The 24,733-nt window shown below is 48.0% G+C and overlaps 1 protein-coding gene and 1 long non-coding RNA gene across 16 annotated transcripts; one reads left to right on the top strand and one right to left on the bottom strand.

Moving 5' to 3' along the window:
* Positions 1-1,329: 1,329 nt before the first annotated feature.
* On the bottom strand, positions 1,330-15,570 carry SF1 (splicing factor 1). Of its 15 annotated transcripts, none has more exons than XM_063728388.1 (14): positions 15,154-15,314; positions 14,776-14,938; positions 13,272-13,400; positions 10,192-10,267; positions 7,013-7,165; positions 6,724-6,813; positions 6,184-6,367; positions 5,981-6,096; positions 5,778-5,885; positions 4,833-5,013; positions 4,298-4,571; positions 3,915-3,974; positions 3,620-3,799; positions 1,330-2,238 (listed from the first exon to the last, which is right to left on the bottom strand). In XM_063728388.1, exons 3-14 carry the CDS (start codon positions 13,351-13,353, stop codon positions 2,174-2,176), a joined length of 1,569 nt encoding a protein of 522 aa, XP_063584458.1. In that variant the 5' UTR covers positions 13,354-13,400; positions 14,776-14,938; positions 15,154-15,314; the 3' UTR covers positions 1,330-2,173. The 15 variants fall into 15 exon arrangements, with proteins under 15 accessions (XP_063584458.1, XP_063584452.1, XP_063584454.1 ...); XM_063728382.1 differs by having other exon boundaries at positions 1,330-2,875; positions 15,154-15,297; XM_063728384.1 differs by having other exon boundaries at positions 1,330-2,875; positions 4,294-4,571; positions 15,154-15,272.
* A 190-nt stretch (positions 15,571-15,760) lies between these two features.
* On the top strand, positions 15,761-24,400 carry LOC129048896 (uncharacterized). Its single transcript, XR_008511572.2, has 3 exons — positions 15,761-15,936; positions 21,760-21,898; positions 23,072-24,400. It is a non-coding gene; the product is annotated as an uncharacterized LOC129048896 (long non-coding RNA).
* Positions 24,401-24,733: the final 333 nt, after the last annotated feature.

Here is a 24,733-nt window from a genome sequence, read left to right as displayed (position 1 = left end):
TGGAGACTGATGCCTTAGTCAGCCACTTCCTCTCCAAAACCTTAACAAAAGCTGACAGCAGGGAGCAGAGAGGGAGGGAGCACAGGAACGGAGCTGGCCTCGGGGGAGAGAAGCGGAGGAGATAGCTGAGCTGTGGTTAAGTCATTTATCGATTTTATTTCTAAAACCCACATAGCGCCACTTTGCCGCTTCCAGAGCTTCAAAGAGCTAATTAACCGCCCAATGAGCCCACCAGGGAAACCAAGCTTGTGGGAGAAGCAATGAGGTGAAGCCAAGGTCAAAGAGGGTAGCCAGGCCCCAGGCCCTGCCCCCATTCTGTCACTTAAGGACAAAGGCAAAAAAGATGTCCTCCTTTTGGTGAGCCGAAGTTTAGGGCTTGGCTGGGGAAACGCACTGAGCCTGCCTTGCTTCTGATGGCTCCTCAAGCCTGGCAGACCCATAGCAAAGCACAAGCCTCCTGGATGGGGACCAGACACCCCAGTAAACAGCAGCAGCCAGCCCCAGCTCACAGCTGGAAAGCAACCCAGGCCAGTTGCTGGCCCCAGCAGCCAGGCGCTGGGGGAGCCTACTGTCCCTCAGCTGCCCTGAAGGAAGGAGAGGCAGGTGGAACCAGGGCAGCTCTAAGGCACCTCTCCCCCAGGAGAGGACCTCACCACCTGGTGGAGACTCCACATGGATTTTTCTGGAACCCTAACAGTAACTACCCACTCACCACCCAAGACATGAAAAAAAAGCAGAAGACCCTTCGAAAAGTGCTTACAAAGCACAAGATGGGGCACTTTATCCTGTCCCCCACACCCCCGCCAAAGCCTACAGCGCTGGCAGGCTGCAAGTCGCCAGCAGAGAAGGAAAAAAGCCACTTGGCGGTTTTAATTTTAGCTGCTCTGTGCCTGACAGGCAGGATTAGTTGGCTTGACCTTTAGTGTTGATGCCTCCCCAGGCCCAGGGCCTTAGGTGGCAGCTTCCAGGCACAAATCACCACTGGAGCTCATCAAACGTGGAGGTCTGAGCCCCAGGAAAAGGCCTTCAAAGGACAGAGACTAGAAAGATGAGCGGTGAACAAGGAGGGGCAAAATTGGTTCTCAGCGATGTTAACTAGTCACCAATGGGGAGACTGTGGAGCCACCCACACACTGAGCTCCCACCACCAAAGCCACACACAGGAGGCATGTGGTGGGCTTCCTTAATTAACCACCCACAGTCTCACCCCCGGACCAGGTGCTGAACGAAAGTTAAGGCAACTTTGGTGCTGCTGCTGCTGCTGGTAGAAGTTTATGTGAAAAGAAAAACCGGGCAGGGCAGGCATTAAAAAGAAAATAAAGAAGCAGACCCAGAAAACCACACTGCTCTTTTATTCAATGGAACATCCCCGCTTTAGCGCAGTGTTGAATCTAACACCGAAAAAAGCCCAGAGAAATTTCTGCAGATAAACCAGTGAAGAGAACGCGCAGTATACATTATTGTCAACATAATCACTCCATGGAGAGGGAAGCGGGAGGAAAAAGGAAGAATGAACAAGGGGCTCAAACCCCTACACACTGCAAAACATTCAGACATTTGGGATTAAAATAAAACATAAAAGGAAGCCTTCCAGGAAGGAGAGGACCAAATGGAATCTGAGGCAGCTCAGGTCATCAAGGAGCACAGGAAGAACTCCAGGCTGGCAGGCGAGCCTGAGGGAGCTCAGGCTGCCCACCCACTGCTGGCAGGAGTGCCAGGACGGATGGGAATTCCGGAACCTGGAGATGAACCTACCCTCGGCAACTTTACAAGACTCCCTTGACAAGGGTGGCAGAGATTAAAAAACCCCACGCTTTAAACAAACATCTTTGGGGGTGGCTATGGCACCTTGAAAAACCCACAACCAGCTTGACACGAATGGCCAAAGCCCTTGCCCAAAACCATTTGCTCCCCTCTCCGTGGTAAGGGAAGGAGAACTGGAGAGAAGGGAAAGGAATCTAATTGCAGCAGAAGACCGGGGAGAGCATCTCCTTGGACGGAGTCTGAAGAAAGGAAGAGATAAGGAAATAACAAAGGAAAAAGAAAAAAATTAATACAAATTTCACGATATGGAGCCAGCGTGTTCCGATTCCGTCCACAAAAATAACTCAGGCTGCTTTGCCGAACCATCCTGTCCACCAGGGGCGTTGCTGAGGCTGTCTGCCTGGAAGGGTCACCAATGGGCGCGGAAAGTCCTCACTCTCATGGCTCGGGCCATCGCCGCCGCGGGGAGGGATCCTGGCGGCCCGGTTTGGGGAGAGGCAAAGGGAGTTGGGTGAGGAGAGAAAGAAGACAAAGAAGACACTCGATGCTACGGGGCGCCAGGAGAGCCCAAGCTGGCGCCCCTACTACCACCTGCCCGTTCCCAAGCGAATCCTCAGTCGCTTGGCCCAGCCCAGTGCGTGCACACACACACATGCGTGCACACACAATCACATGCGTGCGTCCCAATGTCTGGCTCCATATGGTGAGGTTCGGCGTGTTTAAACGAGACCAATTCTCTCTCTATATAATATATATTTTCTTAAAAAACAAGTCTAGTTCTGTGGTGGAGGCGGTGGGGGAGCTGGAGGCATCCCGAAGGGCGGCATGCCCGCCACCCCCATGCCCATCATGGTGACAAAGTTAGAAGGGTCCATGGGAGGCGGAGGAGGAGGGGGCGGGGCATACATCATGCCGGCGGAACCAGGCGGTGGAGGCGGCGGAGGGGGAGGGGCCCCAGGCGGCAGAGGCGGCTGGACCCCGGGGGGCAGGGGCACCATAGTGGGGTTGCCTTGCATCTGAGGGGCTCCTGGAGAAGCTGCGGCAGCCGCCTGCTGCTGTTGCCATGGCGGGATGGACCCTGTGCCAGCGCTCGTGGTGGTAGTCGTCGTATCTGGGGTGGTAAAGAAGCCCAAGGTCACACGCGCGGGGGCACACCGCGGCTGTCTGCGGCTGCTGCCTTGGGATGGGGGCGAGGGGCGCCTGCTCCTTGCTTGGCATGCGGTACGGTGGTGGGGGGCGGGCGGGCGGGGCTGGTGATGGGGAGTGGAGTGGTGGGCAGGACTACCCTGGGGTCAGCCTCGAGGTCTCTGGGCTTAACAGAGTAAGCCCTTTGTCACCAAAGCCCCTGGAAGGGCTGAGGGGAAGGTACCAGACACAAGAACAGCTCTGATGTCCCTCCGCCCAGCCGCCGCCACCACCGAACGGCACATTCAACCTCAAGGCCACAGCTGCTGTCTCCCCACTGCCCAGTCCCACTTCTGCAGTCTCTCACCCCAATCGCAGCCCTTGCCAGAGCAAGCATGCACCATCCCACTCGACCCATATGCACCAGGCTCAGTCCAGCCAGCCGCTCACTCAGCCTGCAAGGGTCTGGACTTCTGGCCCCCTACCTACAATAGCAAGCTCCTCTCCAGGCCCCCACGAACCTCTCCCCAGACACAACCACACCAAACATCAGCTCTCCTCTTCAAGATGCCCCTCCACCCCCTGGACCAGGAGGCCCTTTCTGTTTACAACCCCAGCAGAGCCCAAGGGCTCATCCCAAGACACCTGCCTGCTTGTGTGAGGCTCTATGGTTTCTGTCAGCCCCATCCCCATCCCACCCACCCCCACAAGCCCAAAATATTCTACTCACTTTGCTGCCATGGCAAGGGGGTACTGGAAGCCATACTGCTGCTGGGCGGAGGGGGCGGCGGAGGCTGCTGCTGCTGCTGTTGCCATGGGGGAAGAGGACCAGAGGGAGGGGGTGGGGGCTGCCCACTGGGAGGCGGCGGCGGCGGTGGCATCATGCCCATAGGTGGTGGCGGCATCATACCTGCGGATAGGTGGAGGCAAAGATGAGGCCTCAGGGAAAGGGGGGGGGGACTTGAGCCAGAGCCCCCACTCACCCAAGCCTAGGTGAAGACCCACAGCCAGCAGACAGCCATTACCTTTTCCTTGATGCAGGCGATAGACCCCAGAGCCCACAGGCGTACTTCCCAGGTACTGATCTTGATGGAAGGAAAGAGCAGGGACTTAGCAGGACATTGGAACTGGCCAGGGAAGCCACCCCTGTGATAACCTGAGTTGCTATCCTTACACGAGTTCTGAAAACTATGCCTGTAAAAGGCAGGTCTGTGCTTACCCAACACCGAATCACTCCCTGAACCAGAATGGAGTGAGTCTTGCTCCTTCCAGAGCCATAACCCTGGTAAGTCAAGGCAGACCCAGCACATTGCCCAGCCACTTGAGAGCTGCTTCTAGCAAACAGCGACCTGACGTAACCCCTTGCTTATCCCAAAGCCCCAAGGTTTCTGGTCTGACACTTACTTACCCATTGGAGGAGGGCCATGGTGCCCAGGAGGGTGGGGGCCCTGGTTCATCGGTGGTGGTGGTGGCTGCATCCAAGGGGGTGGGGGTCCATTGGGGTTGTGCTGCATGGGATGTCCACCATGCCCACCTGTCAGGCTGGGTAATGGGTGTGGGAAGCTGTGGGGGCCACCTCCGGGCCCACCAGGACCACCTCCGTGCATGCCGTGGTAGGGCCGACTCTCTGAAGGGCCAGAATTCATCCAGGGTGGGCGGCTCTGGGTGGTAGACATGAGAGACTACGTGAGAGCATTTCCTGCCAACGTCCCTACCTGCGCCCCCTAGTGGCAACATTGTTCTTCCAGTTATGCCACAGGACCAGAACACAAGAACAAGGTTTTCCCAAAGTGAGAAGTCCCCAGACTGGCCTGAGATCCCGGAAGAACAATGTTGCCATCCACATCCATTATCTGCTCTACCCAAACTACGCGGCCATAGCTCCCAGTCTCTGCAGTAGAGAATGGGGAAGCCAGACCAAGAGAGCCAGGCCCCAGGCTCACCGGTGGAGGTGGGTTGTTGGCGGGAGCAGCAGGACGAGGTGCGCTGGCCAGGGGTGTGGTGGCAGGCCCAGAGGTGGAGCCCACAGATGCTGGGACAGGTGCTTCACCCAGTTCAGCCATGAGGGACAAATATTCTTTATCCATCCGAGCTTTATCCTGAGCTGACTGAGGATCACCAGGCCTGAAGTGGGGTGGGGGACACAAACAGAGAAAGGGGAAAAACTTGTTAAGAAGGAAGCTTTTATCCTGAGGAACCAACATACGGAAAGTTTTGAAGAATTCAATCACCAGATCATCACACATCTTTCTAACCCCTTACTGGGCATGGCTCTCAACAGTCTCATCAGATCTTCAGTTTCATGCCCAGTTCTGCATCTGGGATCACCAGAGCAGAGGGACCCTGGGCGAAGAGCACAGGAGACCCTGAGCACCGATGGAGCACAGGAGACCCTGAGCACCGATGAAGCACAGTTTCTCTCAAGTTAATTTCATCAAACTTCATTCCCAGTTTGAGGAAAGGAAAATCTATGCAAGACTGGCACAACTGCCAGAACGAACTTCCTAAACAAAACCTTGCACGTTCGCCAGCCAGTCAAAAAGTGTTGATATCGAGTGCTGACTTGCAACTGGTCAGAAATCTGTACAGAGATTGCTTAGTCTTCTTGAACCAATTCTGAACAGCAAAAGCAGTGAATTTCCTATTGAGCCCCAGTGAAAACATACCCAAAATGGAAACTTCCAGTTTTTTTGGGCTCAAGACAAACAAACAGGGGTATCTGTACACCCTATTTCTCATCATCCTGGGCTTTAAATCACACCATTACAGACCACACTAACAGAAAGGATGTTTCTCTTGGTAAGATTAACAGCAACCAATTAATGTGCCAGAAGAGTTGTCCTGCACATCACAGGCTACCAGGAAACCACCAAGAGCCAGCCCCTCACCTTTGGAATTTACAGTCTGAAGCAATGTGGCCAGCCCCTCCACACTTGGTACACACTGTGGTGTTGGTAATGCTGCGGGTCTCTGAGCTCTGCCAGGGTCTTAAGATCCTATTAAAGGAAAAAGAGGTCAATGCAAGGGAACAATCTCTACTTCCATAGGTTCTTCAGGTCTCTATACTCTCTCCTTTAAACTGATCACATACCTGTTGTCGTCTTCCCGAAGGGTCCCATTCAAGCGAGCCAACTCCCGAAGCTGCATCTTCCGTAGATCATTCTGGTCCTCTGGGGTCTCGATACCCTGCTTCAGGATGTTTCTTATCTAGTGAAGATGCAGTGGACAGTTAAGTGCTTAGGGCCTCCACCTAGGTTTCTACCAAGAGGCTTCCTTTCTGGGCTCACTGCTCACCTGTTCCACTGCCTTTTTGACGTTCTCCATTGTATTGGCAGTGACCAGGGCATGAAGTGGCTCATCTTCTCCTGGCAACATCTGGCCATCTTTGCGCCCAACCTTCCCTTCTTTCACAGACCCTTTCCCCCGGATCATAATCTTGGCATTGCACTCCTTCTCTATGTTTTTCAGGGTGTTCCCTCTAGAGAGAGACAGAAATGACTGAGTTGATACCTGACAAGTTCATACTCAAGAGGGAACAGAGGCTGGACCAATTTGGCATTGGTGGGAAACCACAGGCGCAGAGAATTGGATTTTCCCACCAAGAGCTCCATGAACTCTACATTATGGTCAGCCACAGTAAACCTGAGGATTTGACTTCTCCGCACTAGTGGGGAAGTTAAGACACCTTCTCACAGAAAGGCATTAATTCAGCCAAAATGAAATGTCCTACCAAAAACGGGAAAAGTAAGCCAACAGTACCCAATTAGGCACAAAACGCACACATCTCACAGGCTCTAAAGGAATTCTATATCCTATAGACCAGCAGTTACTCACCTGGGCCCGATGAGCAGCCCCACAAAGTTGATTTCTGGGTACTCATCTTGTGGAATCATGACTTTATCACTCACACGTGTTGCTGGAGGTCTAAGAAAGAAAAGCCTGTGTCACTGCACATTTCTGGAGGATGATACAGCCAGCAGCTTTTCTAAAACTAAATATTGGTACCAAGTGCTAATTATGGGTGACTTGAGGCAAGAGGTGAGTGGTACCAATATTGTCCCATCCCAGGTCACCCATGATCTGCATGTGTCCTCATCCCAGATGACCAAACCCCTCTGCTTACTTGTAATCTGCAGGTGGCTTGAAATCCGGATTGAGCGCAACCATCTCTGTGATGAGGTTGTGCCGCTCCTCTTCCAGCTTTTTGCGGGTGCGGAACTCTCGGGTGTTAAGCCGCTTCCCCTCGCTATTGTAGATGGGCTCAGGGGAAGGGGACCTGTGGGAAACAGACTCCCGTTTACTATTCTGCCCCGACTTCTCTCATTCCCACACGGACTATAACAAGTCTTTCCCAGCCCCTCTGCCTCTCAGACCCTAATACAACACTCTTCGGAGGAACCGACCATAACGTGTGCTACTCAAGATCGTGTGGAATGGGGAGATGGAAGCTGGCTTAACGTTAGGGGTCTGGGGTGTGTGTGAGAAAGGAAAAAAATAAAAGATTTTGCATCTAGAAGTGATGAGAGGAAAAAATGTCTATCCTTTGGGGAAAATCTCTGGACTATAAGTGGCAAGGACCGTATCATCCCCTGGAGTCTTCTTGCCAAATACGGATTTTCTTCCATTTGAAAAAAAATTACATATCCCAACTTTATGAACCACAGAAACCCCAAGTTTAGGCAAAAGGTTAACTCTTGGAGAGCTCATGCCCTATGAGGAAAAGCTTCTGTACCCCTAACACATAGTATGTATGAGCTCTTTAACCCAATGCAACTGGGACTGAAGGCTACTGCAGCTACTTGGCCCCCACAATGGAGAGAGATGGTTCAAGGCTTCGTCTTTGCTTTTCCTTCAATGGCCTGGCTGGCTGTGTCCAAGGCCCAGGAGACAACCTGTTTTCTGGCTGTTCGAGGTTGGGGAGTCTGGGTAGAGAAAAACGTTAAAGTGCTAAAGCAGCTTCTGCGAGAGGCTGCAAATGCAGATTTGGTCATACTTGTCTAGGGTCTGAACCTGCAAACAGCAAGGGGAAAACCTATGATTCTCCACCAGAGTTTACAAGTCCAGAAAGCAGATTTTCTCTCTCTCATTTTTTTTAAGGAGTAAAATGCTGTTGCTACAAGTAAAAAAATATAATGATAAAATGGTCAGTTTACCACAGCTGGATTTTGCGGTAATAAAAAAGAGAGGTTACACTCCTAGAATTTTGAGTTAAGATTACAAAAAGGACCATAGCTTGATATTCTGAATGAAAATTTAGTAGCAGCTGCAAGAAGGGAAGAGACCATGTGGATCAGGTTATTAAAAAAACATACTGAAAGTAGTCAAGACTCCTATACCCTTGGTTTAGTTGAGAGAACCTTGCCTAGTTGGAGAGCAAGGACTGAACTCGGCTGCTCCCACTGTCTTCAGCCTAAAGGGAACCATGTCACACCACGTTACACACACGATGGAATAAAAGGTCAGGTTTGTTCATGGCTAATGACGGCTAAATGACACCTCCGTTTCTAGCATTTGTATAAACTGTTAGCACAATCCATTAAGAGTGAACAAAAGCAAACATACCCCAGCTCATTAGACTACCATCTTATACATTTAAGTCTACAAGAAAAGTTTTAAACATGTTTTTACTGTGCAAGTTAAGCAGCATCGAAATAACAATAAAGTGGCTTAATTGATATAACACCTTTTTAAGAAATTATCTTAATTAAGAAAACCCATGCATTTCCCTCCAACCTGGGCTCAAAAGCAAAACCAATCAGGCATTAGGGCCTCTTTCAAAACTGAATACAAGGGAGGAAAAACCCTGCTCTGGTTTTATTTCTAACATGCTTGACATTTCTAATTCCCACCCCACAGCTGTCTAGAATTAAGCATTCTTAGGCTAGTTACAAAAACAACTCTTACCAGCACCCAATTGGCCATGTGAAGGCCTCACAACAGTTTAACCTCCTCCCAAATTGCAGAAGTGAAAGGCAAAAGCTAGTATTCTAGAGGTTAGACTGGCCCGACTTCTTCACCTCCAATAGGCATCGGCTAGATCGACTAAATTCTAATCCCAGTTATCCAGGAAGCAAAGAAGGTTTGTTAAAAATTCAACCTTTGGAGGAATTGACTGGTGACCTGTAGACATATTATCCAAGGGAAAAAGGCCAAAAAGGCACTAAACAGTTGTGGTCTATGACCTACAATGTAAATTAAAAAAAAAAAAAAAAATCTTCAAAAAGAAACGAAACACAACCCTACAACCAAAATCTATCTATAGGTAAAATATAGCAAATGTAGTAAGTCAAATTAAAGAGTCAATATGGAGAAACAAGGAAGTTAATGTTTCCTGGCAAAGCATGGAAGAAAGATGCATGAGTGAGTGACTTCTAAAGCCATTACATCATCTTCCTGATTTAATAAGCTATTAACTAGGTAACAAAAACCAAAAACACTACTTTTTAAAGCAAAGTCTTTTCAACTATGCTGTATGTGCTAAGAGAAAATTCAGTGAGAGGGAGAGACTTACTGCCCTTCTAATTAAATGACCAATTTTAGCTGTTCAATCAGCTAATAAAATTCCAGTTTAAAAAAGTTCATCTCCCCCACACAATTTATTTTTCTGAGGTGAGAGAAACTGCAAACTGAAATGACATGACCACAGCTGTTTGAGGCCCACGCTCCCTTTAAGGAAAAAAAAAAAAAAGTAATTTAGGGTTGGTTGCATGCCTTCCCAAAATAGGTGAGAATATTCTGGCCCCTCCCAACACCCCCAAGGCAATGGCCAAGGCTGAAAGTTAACTGGCAGTGAAGGAAGTTGGTTAGAAATCTCATCTGATTTTGAAACCATCTCAAAACCATGAGCAGGAAGACTGCAGCAATGAGCTGACCAGAGCTCCTGGCTTGCTCAAGTTCAGGGATGCTCAAAAATATTTTTAGTCCCTGCACCATGTACCTGTGAGAAAAATTCTATGCCCTGGGCTTTCGGCCAAAGCAGGTACTGAAAAGGCAGGTTAACGGGCCACCTCACTGTCCCTAAGGGTGGGTAAATCAGGTGAAGATCTACATGCTTACCAATTGGAAACCAGTTGTCCATTTTCCTGTAACTTTTTATTCTCCCAACATTTTTAAGTTTTATTCCAATTTTCTAACTGTTGACTGACCATACATATTTCTAATTAAACCTTAATCCCCAGAGTGGACAGGGTACAGTCGTCATACTAGGATTTTATTGAACTGACACAATATGTTGCCACCAGTAAAACGTATTGAGAAAAAGGTAAAAGCGTTACTGTCAGCTGGTTAAAACTGTTTCCCAACCTGTCCTCAGGGTTAGGGGGGATGCCCAGGTCTCCTGTGCGCAGTTTACGAGTCAGGTCTTCTATCTGCAGTTGCACTGGAAGAAACCAGGTTAGGAAAGAAAAAAAAAGGATGGAAAAAAGACAATGTTACCAATAAACATCTCAAATCTCAACAACAAGCATGAAGAACTCGGAGACTTTGAAAGGGACGACTGATCAGTGAACACATTGAAGCAAAAACCCCCAACCACCTATCGGCAGGAGTCCTTTTACATCTATAGGTTTTTTTCACTTCAAAATGGTTATCACTTAAGGAAGCAAACAGTTTGTTGGAAGAGGGGTTAGCAATAAAGACTGTTCACTAAGGCTAACATCCAAGCAATTATTAGGAGGTGTTTCACCTCTTCCTCCCCACCAAGGCTTGCTCACAATTGGTACCCAGAACCAGAAACCATGTTACGTCACCAATACCCGATTCCCATCAAATTACTTGAGGGCAAGAATTGAGTTTTTTCTTCATTAAACGTAGCCCAAACTGAGACCCAATTAACATGGGACAAGGAAAAATACCAACTGACCAAAGATCATTTTCATTAATACCACATTTAAAATTCCTTAAATAAGACATTTAATAACAAAATTCAACACCTTATAGAAATTTGTACATACTCTTTCTGTACAACCAGACCTGTACTAGTAAGGGCCTCCCAATACCTGCAGCTTTTATTCAATTATATGAAATATTTATTCAAATATTAAATGACAAACCACATATCTTAATAAACCAGTAACCATAAAGTGCTAAGAATTTGTGTTCAGGCTCACTATTCCTATGGGGAGCAGGCGTGTAGAAGAATGGAATGTGTGTTCAAAGACAATGTACTTGGCCCTCGGGCCTTGACCAATGAGCCTGTGCATGAAAAAGAGAGATGAGGGTTTCACAGAAGTTGCCAGTGACTCCAGGGAAATGTTACACAGCTGATTTTCCAAGATAATGGGAACTGCAGAGCCAAAGCAGCTTTCTTCAACATGCGGAATAACCACCTGTTCCTTACCTTCGCAGCATCTGAGAATTTTGAGCAGGCATCTCCAATAAGGGCAAATGTTACTAGGTTGGGTAAAAACTGAGCTGGCTCCAAGATAGGATTAATGCGTGTCTAACCAAAGATTCCTTCTAACTTTAAATACATCCACAGGGCTATACCAAACCCACACACTGAAACCCTGAAGAAATGAAAACCCATTATTATCGAAAGAAGATACTGGCTGGGCGCAGTGGCTCACACCTGTAATCCCAGTACTTTGGGAGGCCAAGGCAGGTAGATCATGAGGACAAGAGATCAAGACCATCCTGGCCAACATGGTGAAACCCCGTCTCTACTAAAAATACAAAAAAAATTAGCTGGGCATGGTGGCGTGCGCCTGTAGTCCCAGCTACTTGGAAGGCTGAGGCGGGATAATCACTTGAACTCAGGAGACGCAGGTTGCAGTGAGCCGAGATTGCACCACTACACTCCAGCCTGGTGACACAGCAAGACTCCGTCTCTCAAAAAAAAAAAAAAAAAAAAAGATATTGAGGGCATCCTGGACAAAGCAGTATGTACCGTGGGAGATAGAAAATTAGTAAGACACATGGTTCCCCAAACTCCTTTATGCCTAAAAAGTTCTGACTTTGCAGTTGAGTATTAAGCTCAACAACTCGAGGTGAAAGTCACTTTCACTGAGGGGAGAAGGTGAGTCTTCCTAACTGACTATGGAGATATGGGGACTGATCTAAATAAAAAGGGTCATTCTCTTCTGTGGAGAACTACACCTCTCCTTTGATTCTATCTATTTTGATTATAGCTATAAATAGCCCTTAGGGCCCAGTGAACTAACTAGCCCTCCACAGAAAGACAAATGGAGAGATGTAAAGAATTTGTGCTCTTCCCATCTTCTAAGTATGCTTGTGTTCTTGGGATATCACTCCACTACGGGCATTTCACAAGGTTGTAAAGACCCAGACTGGTCTAATATGAGACACAAGGGAATGGGTGGGAGTAGACAGGAACAGTAGGGGAAAGAACAAGTATTAGTAGTACTGTGAAAGGAGACAGACAATTCCAACGTCTCAAAATTCTCAGCAGTCTAAAAAACAGGAAATTAAGACCCTCAAGAGTAGTAACATGCTGGCCTTGAAGCTTTTTGGTTGTGAAGGCCACAGCCTCGTAGGCTTAGGAGGTCTTTGCCCGAATTTCCTCCAAAGGGGATGTTTATTTGGTTAGTACAAAATGTTTATCAAGTGAACTTTTTTGAGACAGCTGCACAGGTATATAAAGATAAAACTTGCAATTAAAAACTTTTTTTTCAAAAAAGCAATTTTAAGGTTAATTTCAATTCCACTGTGGATAGTCATTCTTAATTCTCAAAACCTTCCAGCAGATAAAACCTTTTTATCCTAGCACTTCATTCCATATCCATGCAATATCCCTTTCCCAGCAGAGTTCTTTAACAGTAAATACAAGAGCCTTTATTTTAAGACAGCTCTCCATAGACCAAACCAGAAAAGATGTTGAAGGGAAGGTTAAATTCTTAAATTCAAGAAAATAAAAAGGGGTAAATTGTAAACACACTCTCAGAACCACTTTTTGTCAGTTTTTTTTTTCTTTCAGAAAGTACCTATAAAAAGTAAAAAACCACATTTTAGGGGGAGAAATATGAAATTACGGTGAAAGGCCATGCTGTGAAAAGTACTTGGTTTACAGTACCTGCGGTGTTCTCCACTGGGGCCTGTCCAGAGAGGCAGATGACACTCACCTCATCAACTGGCAATGAACAGCAGCTGAAAAGGGTGACTGCTGTACTGGGGACTGTTCTTACTCCTAAGTGAAACCCTACCTTCCTGATACTCATGGAGAACACTGCAGTTATGAACAGACCAAAACAAGGAGTTGCAAATGCAGAACTCACTGGGCAAAAACTGACAGATGATACCAGTCGTGAAAGTATCTCATCTCAAAAAAAAAAAACTACAATCTCAAACTTTCAAGAAATGCAGATCTTGCTCAGAATAAATCGTAACAATCTCAAAATGCATTTGGATGCAGAACGTATATTTACCTATATAAGCTCTTTCTTGTTCTCGAGTAAGTCCAGGGGGAATAACTGTAGGCATTCCTGGAATCACCGTCTTCTGTTCCATTGTGTCTTGGTTCCAGCGGCTCCTCTTCCGCTTCTTACTTGGGAAGTCTAAAGGCAGAGACAAAGTCCATCAGATGTAAATATAAATAGTTATCAACAAACCGCTAAGGTTATTTAAGGTACTACACAGAAACTCAGCAGACTGTGAAACTGAGAGCTTAACCTAAAACTTAAACAGTGAAAAAACAGAAAACAAACCTCAGAGATCAGAGATTTAAAGCTTATGGCCACTATAAGGGTATGTGGTCCTTGGTCAGGCAAGTTAACATTTCACCTTCTTTTGTCTAGAGAAACTGTCAAATATATAAACATAATAATCTTAATGCATACGGCTGCAGAGAGTGTTAAATACATACTACATCAACCATGAGTGCTCTGAAATCCCCAGGGGAGACACGAATACACTGAAGAATCACAAGTTTGCAAAGCAGTCCTGATGGGACTGGAGGCTCCACCCACCTCCACTCCCCTCACCAGTCACTTTTGTAAGAGAGGCCGGACCACAGCTAAACCTAGTTACACCCTACCAAGTGAGAAAAGCCCAATTCCTCAACAAGATCACTTTTGTCTTCATAAGTTTAGCCAAGATCAGCATTCAATTTTCCTGGCCAGTTGGACACTGAGGGTCTGAACTCTTAAAAGGATCTATCAAAAATTCAACAAACAACAACCTGTACAATAGCAGCCAAGTTCTCCTTTCCCCATACATAGGCAGAAACTCCCTACATTTGCCACAAAAGAGTCCTCCTATTTCCCAAGGGGTACAGGATCAGAGGTAAAAACTTTTTAAAACAAAGTGACAGGGCAGCCAATCAGACTGAGATCTAAACATACTGAACGGAGATTTAAAAAAACAAACTAGAGTTCTCTCCCCAAAAGAGACCAAGAAAGATCAGACCCAACCATCATCTGAAGCATGCCAACCTCTCCCGGATGAAAACCCTGCCTTGCTGTAGAAGCAGAGGAGCTATCCTTGGTACGGTTCCCATTCTGGTTCCTCAAGACCAGAAGCGAGTCGGGAGTCGCTGCATGTCATCAGGTGAGGCTTTCACGCCCTGCTGGCATTCACAGCCAGCACCCCGTCCAGCGCTGAACACCCGCCACCCCTCTTCCCGACACCAGCAGACTGGAGGGCAATAGGGGGCCCCCAGTCTATAGAGTTGCGCCGCACAGCCCGGCCACCTCACTGCGTCTGCGCACAGAGCGCCTCCCACCCGCCCAGCCCTCCCCCAACAGCGCGCGTGCGCACTCGAGGCCCTAGAACCAGGCCGCGCGCACCCTGGGGCGCCTCCGCCCGGGCCTGCCCGTGCGCGCGCGCGCGCGCGCCCCTGCCGCGTGCAGCCGCCGTTGCCGCCGCCGCGCGCCCCTCAGGCGGCCGGGCCCGTCCGCGCGACGCCTCTCGCGCTCTCTCGGCCCGACTCACCTCCTCCGCCGCCGGCCGGGCCCGGCTGCTGGTCCTTACGCGGCGGCTGGGGTGGCGGCGGCTGCGGCGGCGACACGCGCTGGTAGAGCGGCGGCGGAGGGGGCGGCTGCGGCGGCGGCGGGTACGAGGCGCCGGGGGACGGTGGCGGTGGAGGCGGCGGCGGCTGCTGGGGAGGCGGAGGGGGCGGCGGCGGAGGCGGCGGAGGCAGTGCCGCGAAGGGGAAGGCCGCGGTCAGGGCCCCCATCGAGCCCACGGGCGGGGGCGGCGGCGGCCCGGGAGCCAGCAGCCCCGCCCCAGGCCCGGGTGCAGGCGGAGGGCCCGGCTCGAAGCCTCCTTTGGGCCCGGGAAGCGGGGGCAGCCCGGGGGGGCCCAGCTTACCCAACGGTGTGGCGTTCGCTCCGGTCGCCATGGCGCCCCCGGGGACAGGCACCGGCACCTGCTTTTCCTCTGCAGCGGCTTCTCCTTCGCAAGCCTCCCGGGGGGAGGGGACCCGACTGCGCTGCCGGAGCGCGCGGAGCCCGTCCTCTCACGCGGCGGGCGGCGGCGGCGCGAGACGCACAAAGAGGGAGGAGAGAGGGCGCCGTGGGGGCGGGCCGGGGGCGGCGGGGCCGGGGCCTGGATTGGGCCGGGCCGAGGCGAAGGGTCGAAATCGGCGGCCTCCGATTGGCGGAGCCTCAGTCCTTCTTGATGCGCGCTGGGATTGGCCGAACCGTTAAGCCAGGCGAGGAAATGGCGGCGGAGTCCGGTGGGCTGGGAGGTGTCGCAGCGCGCACTTCATTTGTTACTGCGTGAACTGAGCTCCGAGTCCAGAAAGGAGGGGATGGGGTGGGGCGAACTCTGTGACGGAGCGGCGACGAGCTCTCTCATTGGCTGCGGTGGTGGACTCAATCAATCTCGCCTGCCTTGTAGTGTCGCGGGATTGGCTGTCGCTGGTTCCAGCCTTTTTCTACTCCCCTCCCCCAGGGGGCAATTTCTCCGGGATTAAGCGAGAAGTCGCGGCGGAAAAGGCCCAGCCGGAACGAGATTTATGGCGGGGGAATCCTGGAGCAGGAAGTGCGCATGCGTAGATGGAGCAAAACCGCTTCTCCACCCGTCTCCCTTCACCATCGACCCTCGGGTGCAGCAAGGAAGCCCTGAGTGACGTCAACCTTTGTTCCCATGGTAACGCGGAACCTTGGGGCGGGAGCAGGGGAGGGGCTGGCGCGCGCCGGAAAACCGGCTCAGTTGGCGCCGCAGGTAAAAAGGGACTTCCTGTTTTTTTGGAAAAAAAAAAAAAAGTGACCCAAAAAGCTACGAATAGAGAAGACTTATAGAAGGATTTAAAACAGTATTTGAACTGATGCAACAACATATTAGATGAAAGGTAACATAAGCTTGTCAATTCAAAAATTACAAATACTTCTATTGGAATCTCAACGGAGTTCAGAGGATTTAATTAAATGATCTTAAAATCGTATAAAACAATAACTACGGCCGGGCGCGGTGGCTCACGCCTGTAATCCCAGCACTTTGACAGGCCGAGGCGGGCGGATCACAAGGTCATAAGGTCGAGACCAGCCTGACCAACATGGTGAAACCCCCGTCTCTACGAAAAATACAAAAATTAGCTGGGCGTAGTGGTGCGCTCCTGCAATCCCAGCTTCCCGGGAGGATGAGGCAAGAGAATCGCTTGAACCCGGGAGGCGGAGGTTGCAGTGAGCCGAGATTGGGCCACTGCACTTCAGCCTGGGTGACAGAGCGAGACTGTCAAAAATAAAATAACTACTACAGTAGTGGAAAAACTACAAGACGGAGCAGGAGCTTGCCTTTCCAGATGACAAACATAGTATATAAAACACAATAGGCCAGTGCCAAGGCACTGGGAGGCCAAGGCGGGGGGATCACCTGAGGTCAGGAGTTCGAGACCAACCTGACCAACACGGTGAAACCCTCGTCTCTACTAAAAGTACAAAAATTAGCCGAGCGTGGTGGCAGACGCCTATAATCCCAGCTTCTCAGGAGGCTGAGGCAGGAGAATTGTTTGAACCCAGGAGGCGGAGGTGCAGTGCGCTGAGATCGCACCACTGTGCTCCAGCCTGGGCAACAGAATGAGACTCCGTCTCAAAAACAAAAAACCACAATAATAAAACAATATGATATTGTTGGTAGGAAAGACACATTAGTGCAACAGAATCCGGAAATACCACAAAGGTGGTATTTTATTTCAATCAGGAAAAGATGATTTAGTTGATAAATGGCGTAGAGTCTAAATTTAAACAATAAAACATTTAGAATATAATTTAGGAGACTATAAGGGTATTCTAGGGGTTGAGAGACTGCAAAGACAGGAACCTCAAACTGTAAAAAAAATACTTGATTACCCCGAAAATTAACACTGATAAAAGTCAGACAATGATAGATGAGGAAAAATATTTGCCGTACGTGATAAAGAGCCAATACCTGTGATATACAAATACATCTTAAAAATGAATTAGAAAAAAGGCAAAAACAATAGAAAATGAGCAAAAAATAGGAATGTACATGTCTCAGAAGAACAAATCCAAATAGCCAAGAAACATGAAAGCGTGCACAACACCTCTGCTGTGGTTTTTAAAAATAAATAGAAAAGATGTTGGAACCCCCACAACACTTGAAACCTGGAGAGAGAGGTGACTGTGATCTCAGCCACGTATGGTTATAATTTTTTCTGAGATAATAAATTAGACCTGCTTGTTTTTCTTGTTCTGTACAATTATTGGAGAGAATTAAACAAGGGACAAAAACCTGCTATCTTCTTAATGACCCTCCTTATAGATTAACTTCCCTTTTGTTGTCCTGCTTTACTTAGACCAGATGACAGCAAACCCATGACTATTACACCCTCTGTAAAAAATGTTAAATGTATGCCTCCCTAAAAGAAACACTGCTTACAACCAAATTATTATTATTATTATTATTTCAATTTGAGACAGAGTCTGGCTCTGTCGCCCAGGCTGGAGTGCAATGGCACAATCTCAGCTCACCGCAACCTCTGCCTTCCAGGTTCAAGCGATTCTCCCACCTCAGCCTCCTGAGTAGCCGGGATTACAGCCACCTGCCATCATGCCCAGCTAATTGTTACATTTTTGTAGAGATGGAATTTCACCATGTTGGCCAGGCTGGTCTTGAACTCCTGACCTCAGGTGATCTGCCCACCTCGGCCTCCCAAAGTGCTGGGATTACAGGCGTGGGCCACTGCACTCGGCCTATAACCAAATTACTGTAAGTATGCACTGGCCATATATGAAGAATGTAATCCTAAAACTCCTCTGCCTCTGCATGTGTAAATGAAACCTTAACTTCTCTACTTCGAAACACTGACCCCATTCATTTGGAGTCGGTGTTTCCAGGTAGTCCACTCTCATGTTTTGTGCTTGAATAAACTATTAAAATTAGATTCTGACCCTTTTGATTACTTTAGGTGGACAGGTTTGAATGTGTCCCCCAAAGCTCATGTGTTAGAAACTTAATCTCCAGCCAGGCGTGGTGGCTCCAACATTTTGGGAGGCCGAGGTGGGTGGATCACCTGAGGTCAGGAGTTTGAGACCAGCCTGGCCAACATGATTCTCCTGCCTCAGCCTCCCAAGTATTTGGGATTACAGGTGCCACTACTATGCCTGGCTAATTTTTTGTATTTTTAAGAGACAGGGTTTCACCATGTTGGCCAGGCTGGTCTCAAACTCCTAACCTCAGGTGATCCACCCACCTTGGCCTCCCAGACTGCTGGGATTACAGGTGTGAGCCACCATGCCCAGCCAGAAATCTCTATTCTTTATAAATTACCCAGACTGGGTGTGGTGGCTAATGCCTGTAATCCCAGCACTTTGAGAGTCTGAGGTGGGAGGCATTTCTCAATGCCTTGATCTCAGAAGTTTGTGACCAGCCTGGGCAACATCTACTAAAAAAATAAAAAATAAAAAAAAATACTGGTCATGGTGGTCCATGTCTATAGTCCCAGCTACACGAGAGGCTGAAGCAGGAGGATTACTTGAGCCCAGGAGATCAAGGCTGCAATGAGCTATGATCACACCACTGCAATCCAGCCTGAGCAACAGAGCAAGACCCTGTCTCAAATAAATAAATTACCCAGTCTCAGGGATTCTGTTATAGCAGTACCACCTTAGACTGTGCTGAGTTTGTGCGACTGTTACAGAATCCTTGAGACTAGCTAATTTATTTACCACTATTTAGACACTGCCATAAGGGAAATACAAATTAAGGTGATAATGAGGAATCTCAAAATAAATGAAAATAGCAGAACATAAATGTGCTAACACCTACTATCGTTAATCTTTTAGAAAGCATTCTGTTGTCTATTAAAATTGTTCCCCCTTTCAAAAAAATAAAAAAAATGCATCTGTACTCACAGCTACTTGTGAAGCTGAGGTGGGAGGATCCCTTGAGCCCAGGAGGTAGAGGCAGAAGTGAGCTGTGATTGGGCGACAGAGTGAGACTCTGTCTCAAAAGAAAGAAAACAAACCCTTCTGATCCAATATCCCACTCCTGGGAATCTGCCCACAAACAAGCCATGTGATTATATAATGTTTTCAAAGTCTTCTGCATTTACTGCAGCATTGTTTGTAGTGGTAAAAATGGGCAAACAAAGTGAATTTCCATCAATATTATGAATGATTGAATTGGAAAACCCATAACCTAGAATATTAGGCAGCTTTGAAAAGCTGTTAATTCATACCAACCGACCTAAAGTAACTTCTGTTCTGTGTTAACAAAGAAATATATATGACATGGCCTTGTTTTTGTAACACAAACCCATACAGATGTGTGCATGTTTGCATATGATTATCTGAGCGTAACAAAGGCTACAGAAGGATACACAGCACATGCCCTCCTATTGCAGAGTGAAATGGGCGACTGGAAGTTGCCCAATACATCTTAAACATCCAACTTTTTTTTTTTTCTTATGAGATGGAGTCTTGCTCTGTCACTCAGACCAGAGTGCAGTGGCATGATCTTGGCTCACTGCAGCCTCCTCCTCCTGGGTTCAAGTGATTCTCATGACTCAGCCTCCAGAGTAGCTGGGATTACAGGCATGCGCCACCATGCCTGGCTAATTTTTGTATTTTTAGTAGAGACGGGGTTTCACCATGTTGGCCAGGCTGGCCTCAAACTCCTGATCTCAAGTGATTCGCCCGCCTCAGCCTCCCAAAGTGCTGGGATTACAGGCGTGAGCCACCACACCCAGCCTAAAAATGCTAACATTAAAAAAAAATGCTTCATATGTTTAAAAAATGTATTCCGTGATTCCATTTATGCAACATTATATAACTGTATAGGCATTGAGAAATGCACCAAGGGCTGGGTGCGGTGGCTCACACTTGTAATCTCAGCACTTTGGGAAGGCAAGGCAGGAGGATTGCTTGAGGCGAGGACTTTGAAACCAGCCTGGGCAACATAGGGAGACTGTCTCTACAGAAACAAAAATAATAATAATCAGCTGAGCGTGATATGTGCCTGTAGTTCCAGCTACTTGGGAGGCTGAGGCAGGAGGATTGTTTGACCCCAAAGAGTTTGAGGCTGCAATAAGCTGTCATCACACCACTGCACTGAAGCCTGAGTGACAGAGGGAGACCATCTCAAAAAAAAAAAGGCTGGGTGCAGTGGCTCATGCCTGTAATCCCAGCACTTTGGGAGGCCGAGGCAGGCAGATCATGAGGTCAGGAGATTGAGACCATCCTGGCTAACACGGTGAAACCCCAAAACCCCATCTCTACTAAAAATACAAAAAAAAATTAGTTGGGTGTGGTGGCAGGCGCCTGTAGTCCCAGCTACTCGGGAGGCTGAGGCAGGAGAATGGCATGAACCCGGGAGGCGGAGCTTGCAGTGAGCTGAGATCGCACCACTGCACTCCAGCCTAGGTGACAGAGCGAGACTCCGTCTCAAAAATAAAAAATAAAAAATGCGTTGAGGTGGTTCACATCTGTAATCCCAACTACTTAGAAGGGTGAAGTGGGATCACTCAAGGCCAGGAATTCAAGACCAGCCTGGGCAACATGGGTAGACCCCTGTCTCTACAAAAGATAAAAAATTAGTTGGGTGTGGTAGTGTGAGCCTGTAGTCTCAGCTACTCATGAGGACTGAGGTGGGAGGATGGCTTGAGCCCCAGAGGCAGGGGTGGCAGTGAGTGGAGGTGACACCACTGCACTCCAGCCTGGGTGACAGAATGAGACCCCATCTCAAAAAACAAAAGAAGGCTGGGTACGGTAGCTCACACCTGTAATCGCAACACTTTTGGTGGCCAAGGCAGGCAGATCACTTGAGACCAGGAGTTCAAAACCAGCCTGTCCAACGTGGAGAAACCCCATCTCTACTAAAAAGACAAAAATTAGCCGGGTGTACCGGTGCACACCTGAAGTCCTAGGTACTCAGGAGGCTGAGGCAGGAGAATCACCTGAACCCGGGAGGCAGAGGTTGCAGTGAGCCGAGATCACATCACTGTATTCCAGTCAGGGCAACAGAGCAAGACTCCCATCTCAAAAAAAAAAAACAGAAAAAGATGCGGCCGGGCACAGTGGCTTACACCTGTAATCCCAGCACTTTGGGAGGCCGAGGCAGGCAGATCACCTGAGGTCAGGAGTTCAAGACCAGTCTGCCCAGCGTGGCGAAACTCCATCTCTACTCAAAATACAAAAATTAGCCGGGCATGCCTGTAATCCCAGCTACTCAGGCGGCTGAGGCAGGAGAATCACTTGAACCCAGGAGGCAGAGGTTGTAGTGAGCCAAGATCAGGCCACTGCACTCCAGCCTAGGTGACAGAGTGAGACTCCGTCTCAAAAAAAAAAAAAAAAAAAAAAAAAAACACTTATCTATGACTCAGCCCTTCCACTCCAAAGTATTTACCCACAAGAAATGATAGAATATATTCCACAAAGACAGGTACATGAATGTTCATAGCAGCTTTATTTGTAATAGTTCAAAACTAAACATGGTCCAAATGTCCATCAACAGGTGAACAGCGAAACAAACTGGTGCATCCAAACAATGGAATACTACTTGGCAATAAAAAGGAATAAACTAGTAATGCATGCAACAGGGATGACTCGCAAATCCTCGTGCTCAGCTAAGCAAGAAGCCAGACAAAACACAAGTACATACTGTGTGATTCTATTTACATACATTCTAGAAAGTGTAGATTAACCTGTATGACAGAAAGCGCAGATTAACCTGTATGACAGAAAGCAGCACAGTTGTTACTTGGGGATGGGAGGCAAGGAGAAGCAGGAGGGTGGGTTTACCAAGAGCATGGGAAACTTCCCAGAGTGAAGGGGATGGTGGTTATCTTGATTGTGGAAATGGCTTCACGGGTGTACACGTATGTCAAAAGTCATCACGTACACATTTTTATATGCAGCTTATTGTATGCCAATTATGCCTCAATAAAACTGTCTTTCAACAATACACACTAAAAGGCAGCAACTGCAAGGCGGCAATTCCAGAGTTCTGTGCAGGACACTGCAGTGATTCCTCTCCACTTGCTTTCATCATCTAGGGAAACGTCCTCTTTGTTTTTGGTCTTGTCTTTCAAGCGAGTTCTATTTTTTCAGTGATTACTTTTAAATATTTTTTTTAATTTTTTTTCCTTTTTTTTTTTTTTTTCTGTTTGAGACAGGGTCTCACTCTGTCACCCAGGCTGGAGTGCAGTGGCAAGTTCATAGCTCACTGCAGCCTTGAACTCCTAGGCTCAAGCAATCCTCCCACCTTAGCCTCCAGAGTAGCTGGGACTGCAGGCGAGTGCCACCATGTCCAGCTAATTTTTGTATTTTTTGTAGAGACAGGGTTTTATCATGTTGCCTAGACTGGTCTAGAACTCCTGGGCTCAAGTGATCTGCCTGCCTCAGTTTCCCAAAGTGCTGGGATTACAGACATGAACCACCATGCCCAAACTAAAATTTTATGACATAATATTTGATACATATAAAAGGATGTGTGGCACCTTATGTGAGTTAGGAACTGAGTTATAACTTAAATACCCATGAACCTACCACCAAACCTGAGAGCTAAGATACTACCAATACCTTTAAAAATTCCTGGGCTCCTTCCTTATCCCATCCCACACTCCTCTCAGGGACCACCATCTCAGATTTTGTGCTTTTCCTTCCCTTGATTTTTTAATAGGGTTGTATCTTGGGCATGTATTGCTAAACAATAGATGGTTTCAGTTTGTTTCTGAGCTTTATAATATGCTATCGTATTGTGCATAAAGTGCTGTTTTAATTTACCTCTAAGATTCATCTGTGTTATTGCATTATGTCTGTTACAGTATTTCTGATCCTCCTGACAGCCCTGCAGTTGGCTTTGGATATGGTAAACCTAAGGAAAGTAAAGCTCAGCGAGGTGGGGTTGCTCACCCAGTCCAAGGGCAGATTGCAGGGACTCCTCTTCACCACATCTTGTCCATTCCCTTACTCATGAGGGTCTCCTGAGCACTGGCAGTGAGCAGGTGCTGGACATGCCACAGGGAACACGGCAGATCCTCCGCCATCCTGAAGCACACATCATGGCACTCCCCTTGACTTTCACCAGGATGACTCCGGGTACGGGCCAGTTACCTGAACATCCTGGGGGGCCCACGTCCCTTCTACTTGTCCTCAAGAATGACTTAAAGAGTCATTCTTTAAGTTTCTGCCCATGGAGGGGCAACTGGACAGCAGCTATCACCACGACAAACGCAGCCCCCCCTGACTCATTAATGCTGCTTCCAGGAACTTATCTTCTAGAAATGCTTGAATATGTACAGAGGGGCACTGGCCTCAGAATATTTATTGCAGCGTTGTTTGTAATATAAAAGTAGTAAAAACAACTCAAATTTCCACCAATAGGGATCTCACTGCAGGTCATTAACATTTGTTATGGGAAACATACACAATGGAATACCACTAGCTGTAAAAAAAATTTTTTTTTAAAACGGGAGATCTTTAACGCAAAACTCTCGAGGATATATACATATCTTTTCAGGATGCATGTGATAATTTAAAACATTCATATTCTCCAGGATATATATATTTTTTTCTCTTTTTTTTTTTTTTTTTTGAGATGGAGTCTTGCACTGTCGCCCGGGCTGGAGTGCAGTGGCATGTTCTAGGCTCACTGCAACCTCCGCCTCCCAGGTTCAAGTGATTCTCCTGCCTCAGCCTCCCGAGTAGCTGGGATTACAGGCACCCGCCACCATGCCCCGCTAATTTTTTGTATTTTTAGTAGAGACGGGGTTTCACCATGTTGGCCAGGCTGGTCTCAAACTCCTGACCTCGTGATTCGCCCGCCTCGGCCTCCCAAAGTGCTGGGATTACAGGTGTGAGCCACCACACCTGGCCCCCCAGGGTATATTTTTAAAGGGCAAGGTCGGTACAGTATGTGGAATATGTTAATACGTATAAAAAAATCGCCAAGAATAAAATATACCAAATTGCTTAAACACGCAAAATACTTCTAGAAGGGTTCATAAGTAACTGGGACCAGGGGTGGCTGGGGACAGGGGTAAGAGGGAGACTGTTCATTATATCTCTGCTGTATTTTAAAAAATATGTACCATGGGCAAAGGTTACCCATTTAAAAATACATAAATAAAATTTAAAGTGTTAGTCTCTCAACACATATTCCCTGGTTTCTCGGCCTTTCTTTGCTCTTGGCCTGCCTTTGCTGGCAGTAAGCATTTTATGGGAGGCCCCCCACTTTGGCAGTTTACACTCTGCAGTCCAAACCCCCTTTCCAGACTGAATCTGAGGTCCGGGAAGATCCGCCACAAGGAGGCACTGTCTGCTGCTGGCTGCTTGGTGGACGGAAAGCCAGTCCTCCCGGTGCCTTTGGTCAGGGCCTTTGCTGAGCAGGAGCTCACCTCCCTGTCCCCACTTACCCCACCCTGGTCCCAACATTCCTCCAAGAAATCTGGAAAATTGGAAGTTAGGAATTCACTTTGTATCCCTGT

This window comes from Pongo abelii, chromosome 9 (assembly GCF_028885655.2).
Source record: "Pongo abelii isolate AG06213 chromosome 9, NHGRI_mPonAbe1-v2.0_pri, whole genome shotgun sequence".
Taxonomy (NCBI): Eukaryota; Metazoa; Chordata; class Mammalia; order Primates; family Hominidae; genus Pongo; species Pongo abelii.
Note: the sequence above shows the minus strand (reverse complement) of the source record. Positions and strands in the feature narration are given on the sequence as shown.

Coding starts and splice junctions, on each gene's coding strand:
- SF1 (XM_054525670.2), bottom strand. CDS start 15,184: ATGGCGACCGGAGCGAACGCCACACCGTTGGGTAAGCTGGGCCCCCCC. Junction 5,886..5,980: donor CTTCGGGAAGACGACAACAG/GTATGTGATCAG, acceptor TTCCTTTAATAG/GATCTTAAGACCCTGGCAGA. Junction 4,572..4,832: donor CCAACAACCCACCTCCACCG/GTGAGCCTGGGG, acceptor GCTCTCACGTAG/TCTCTCATGTCTACCACCCA.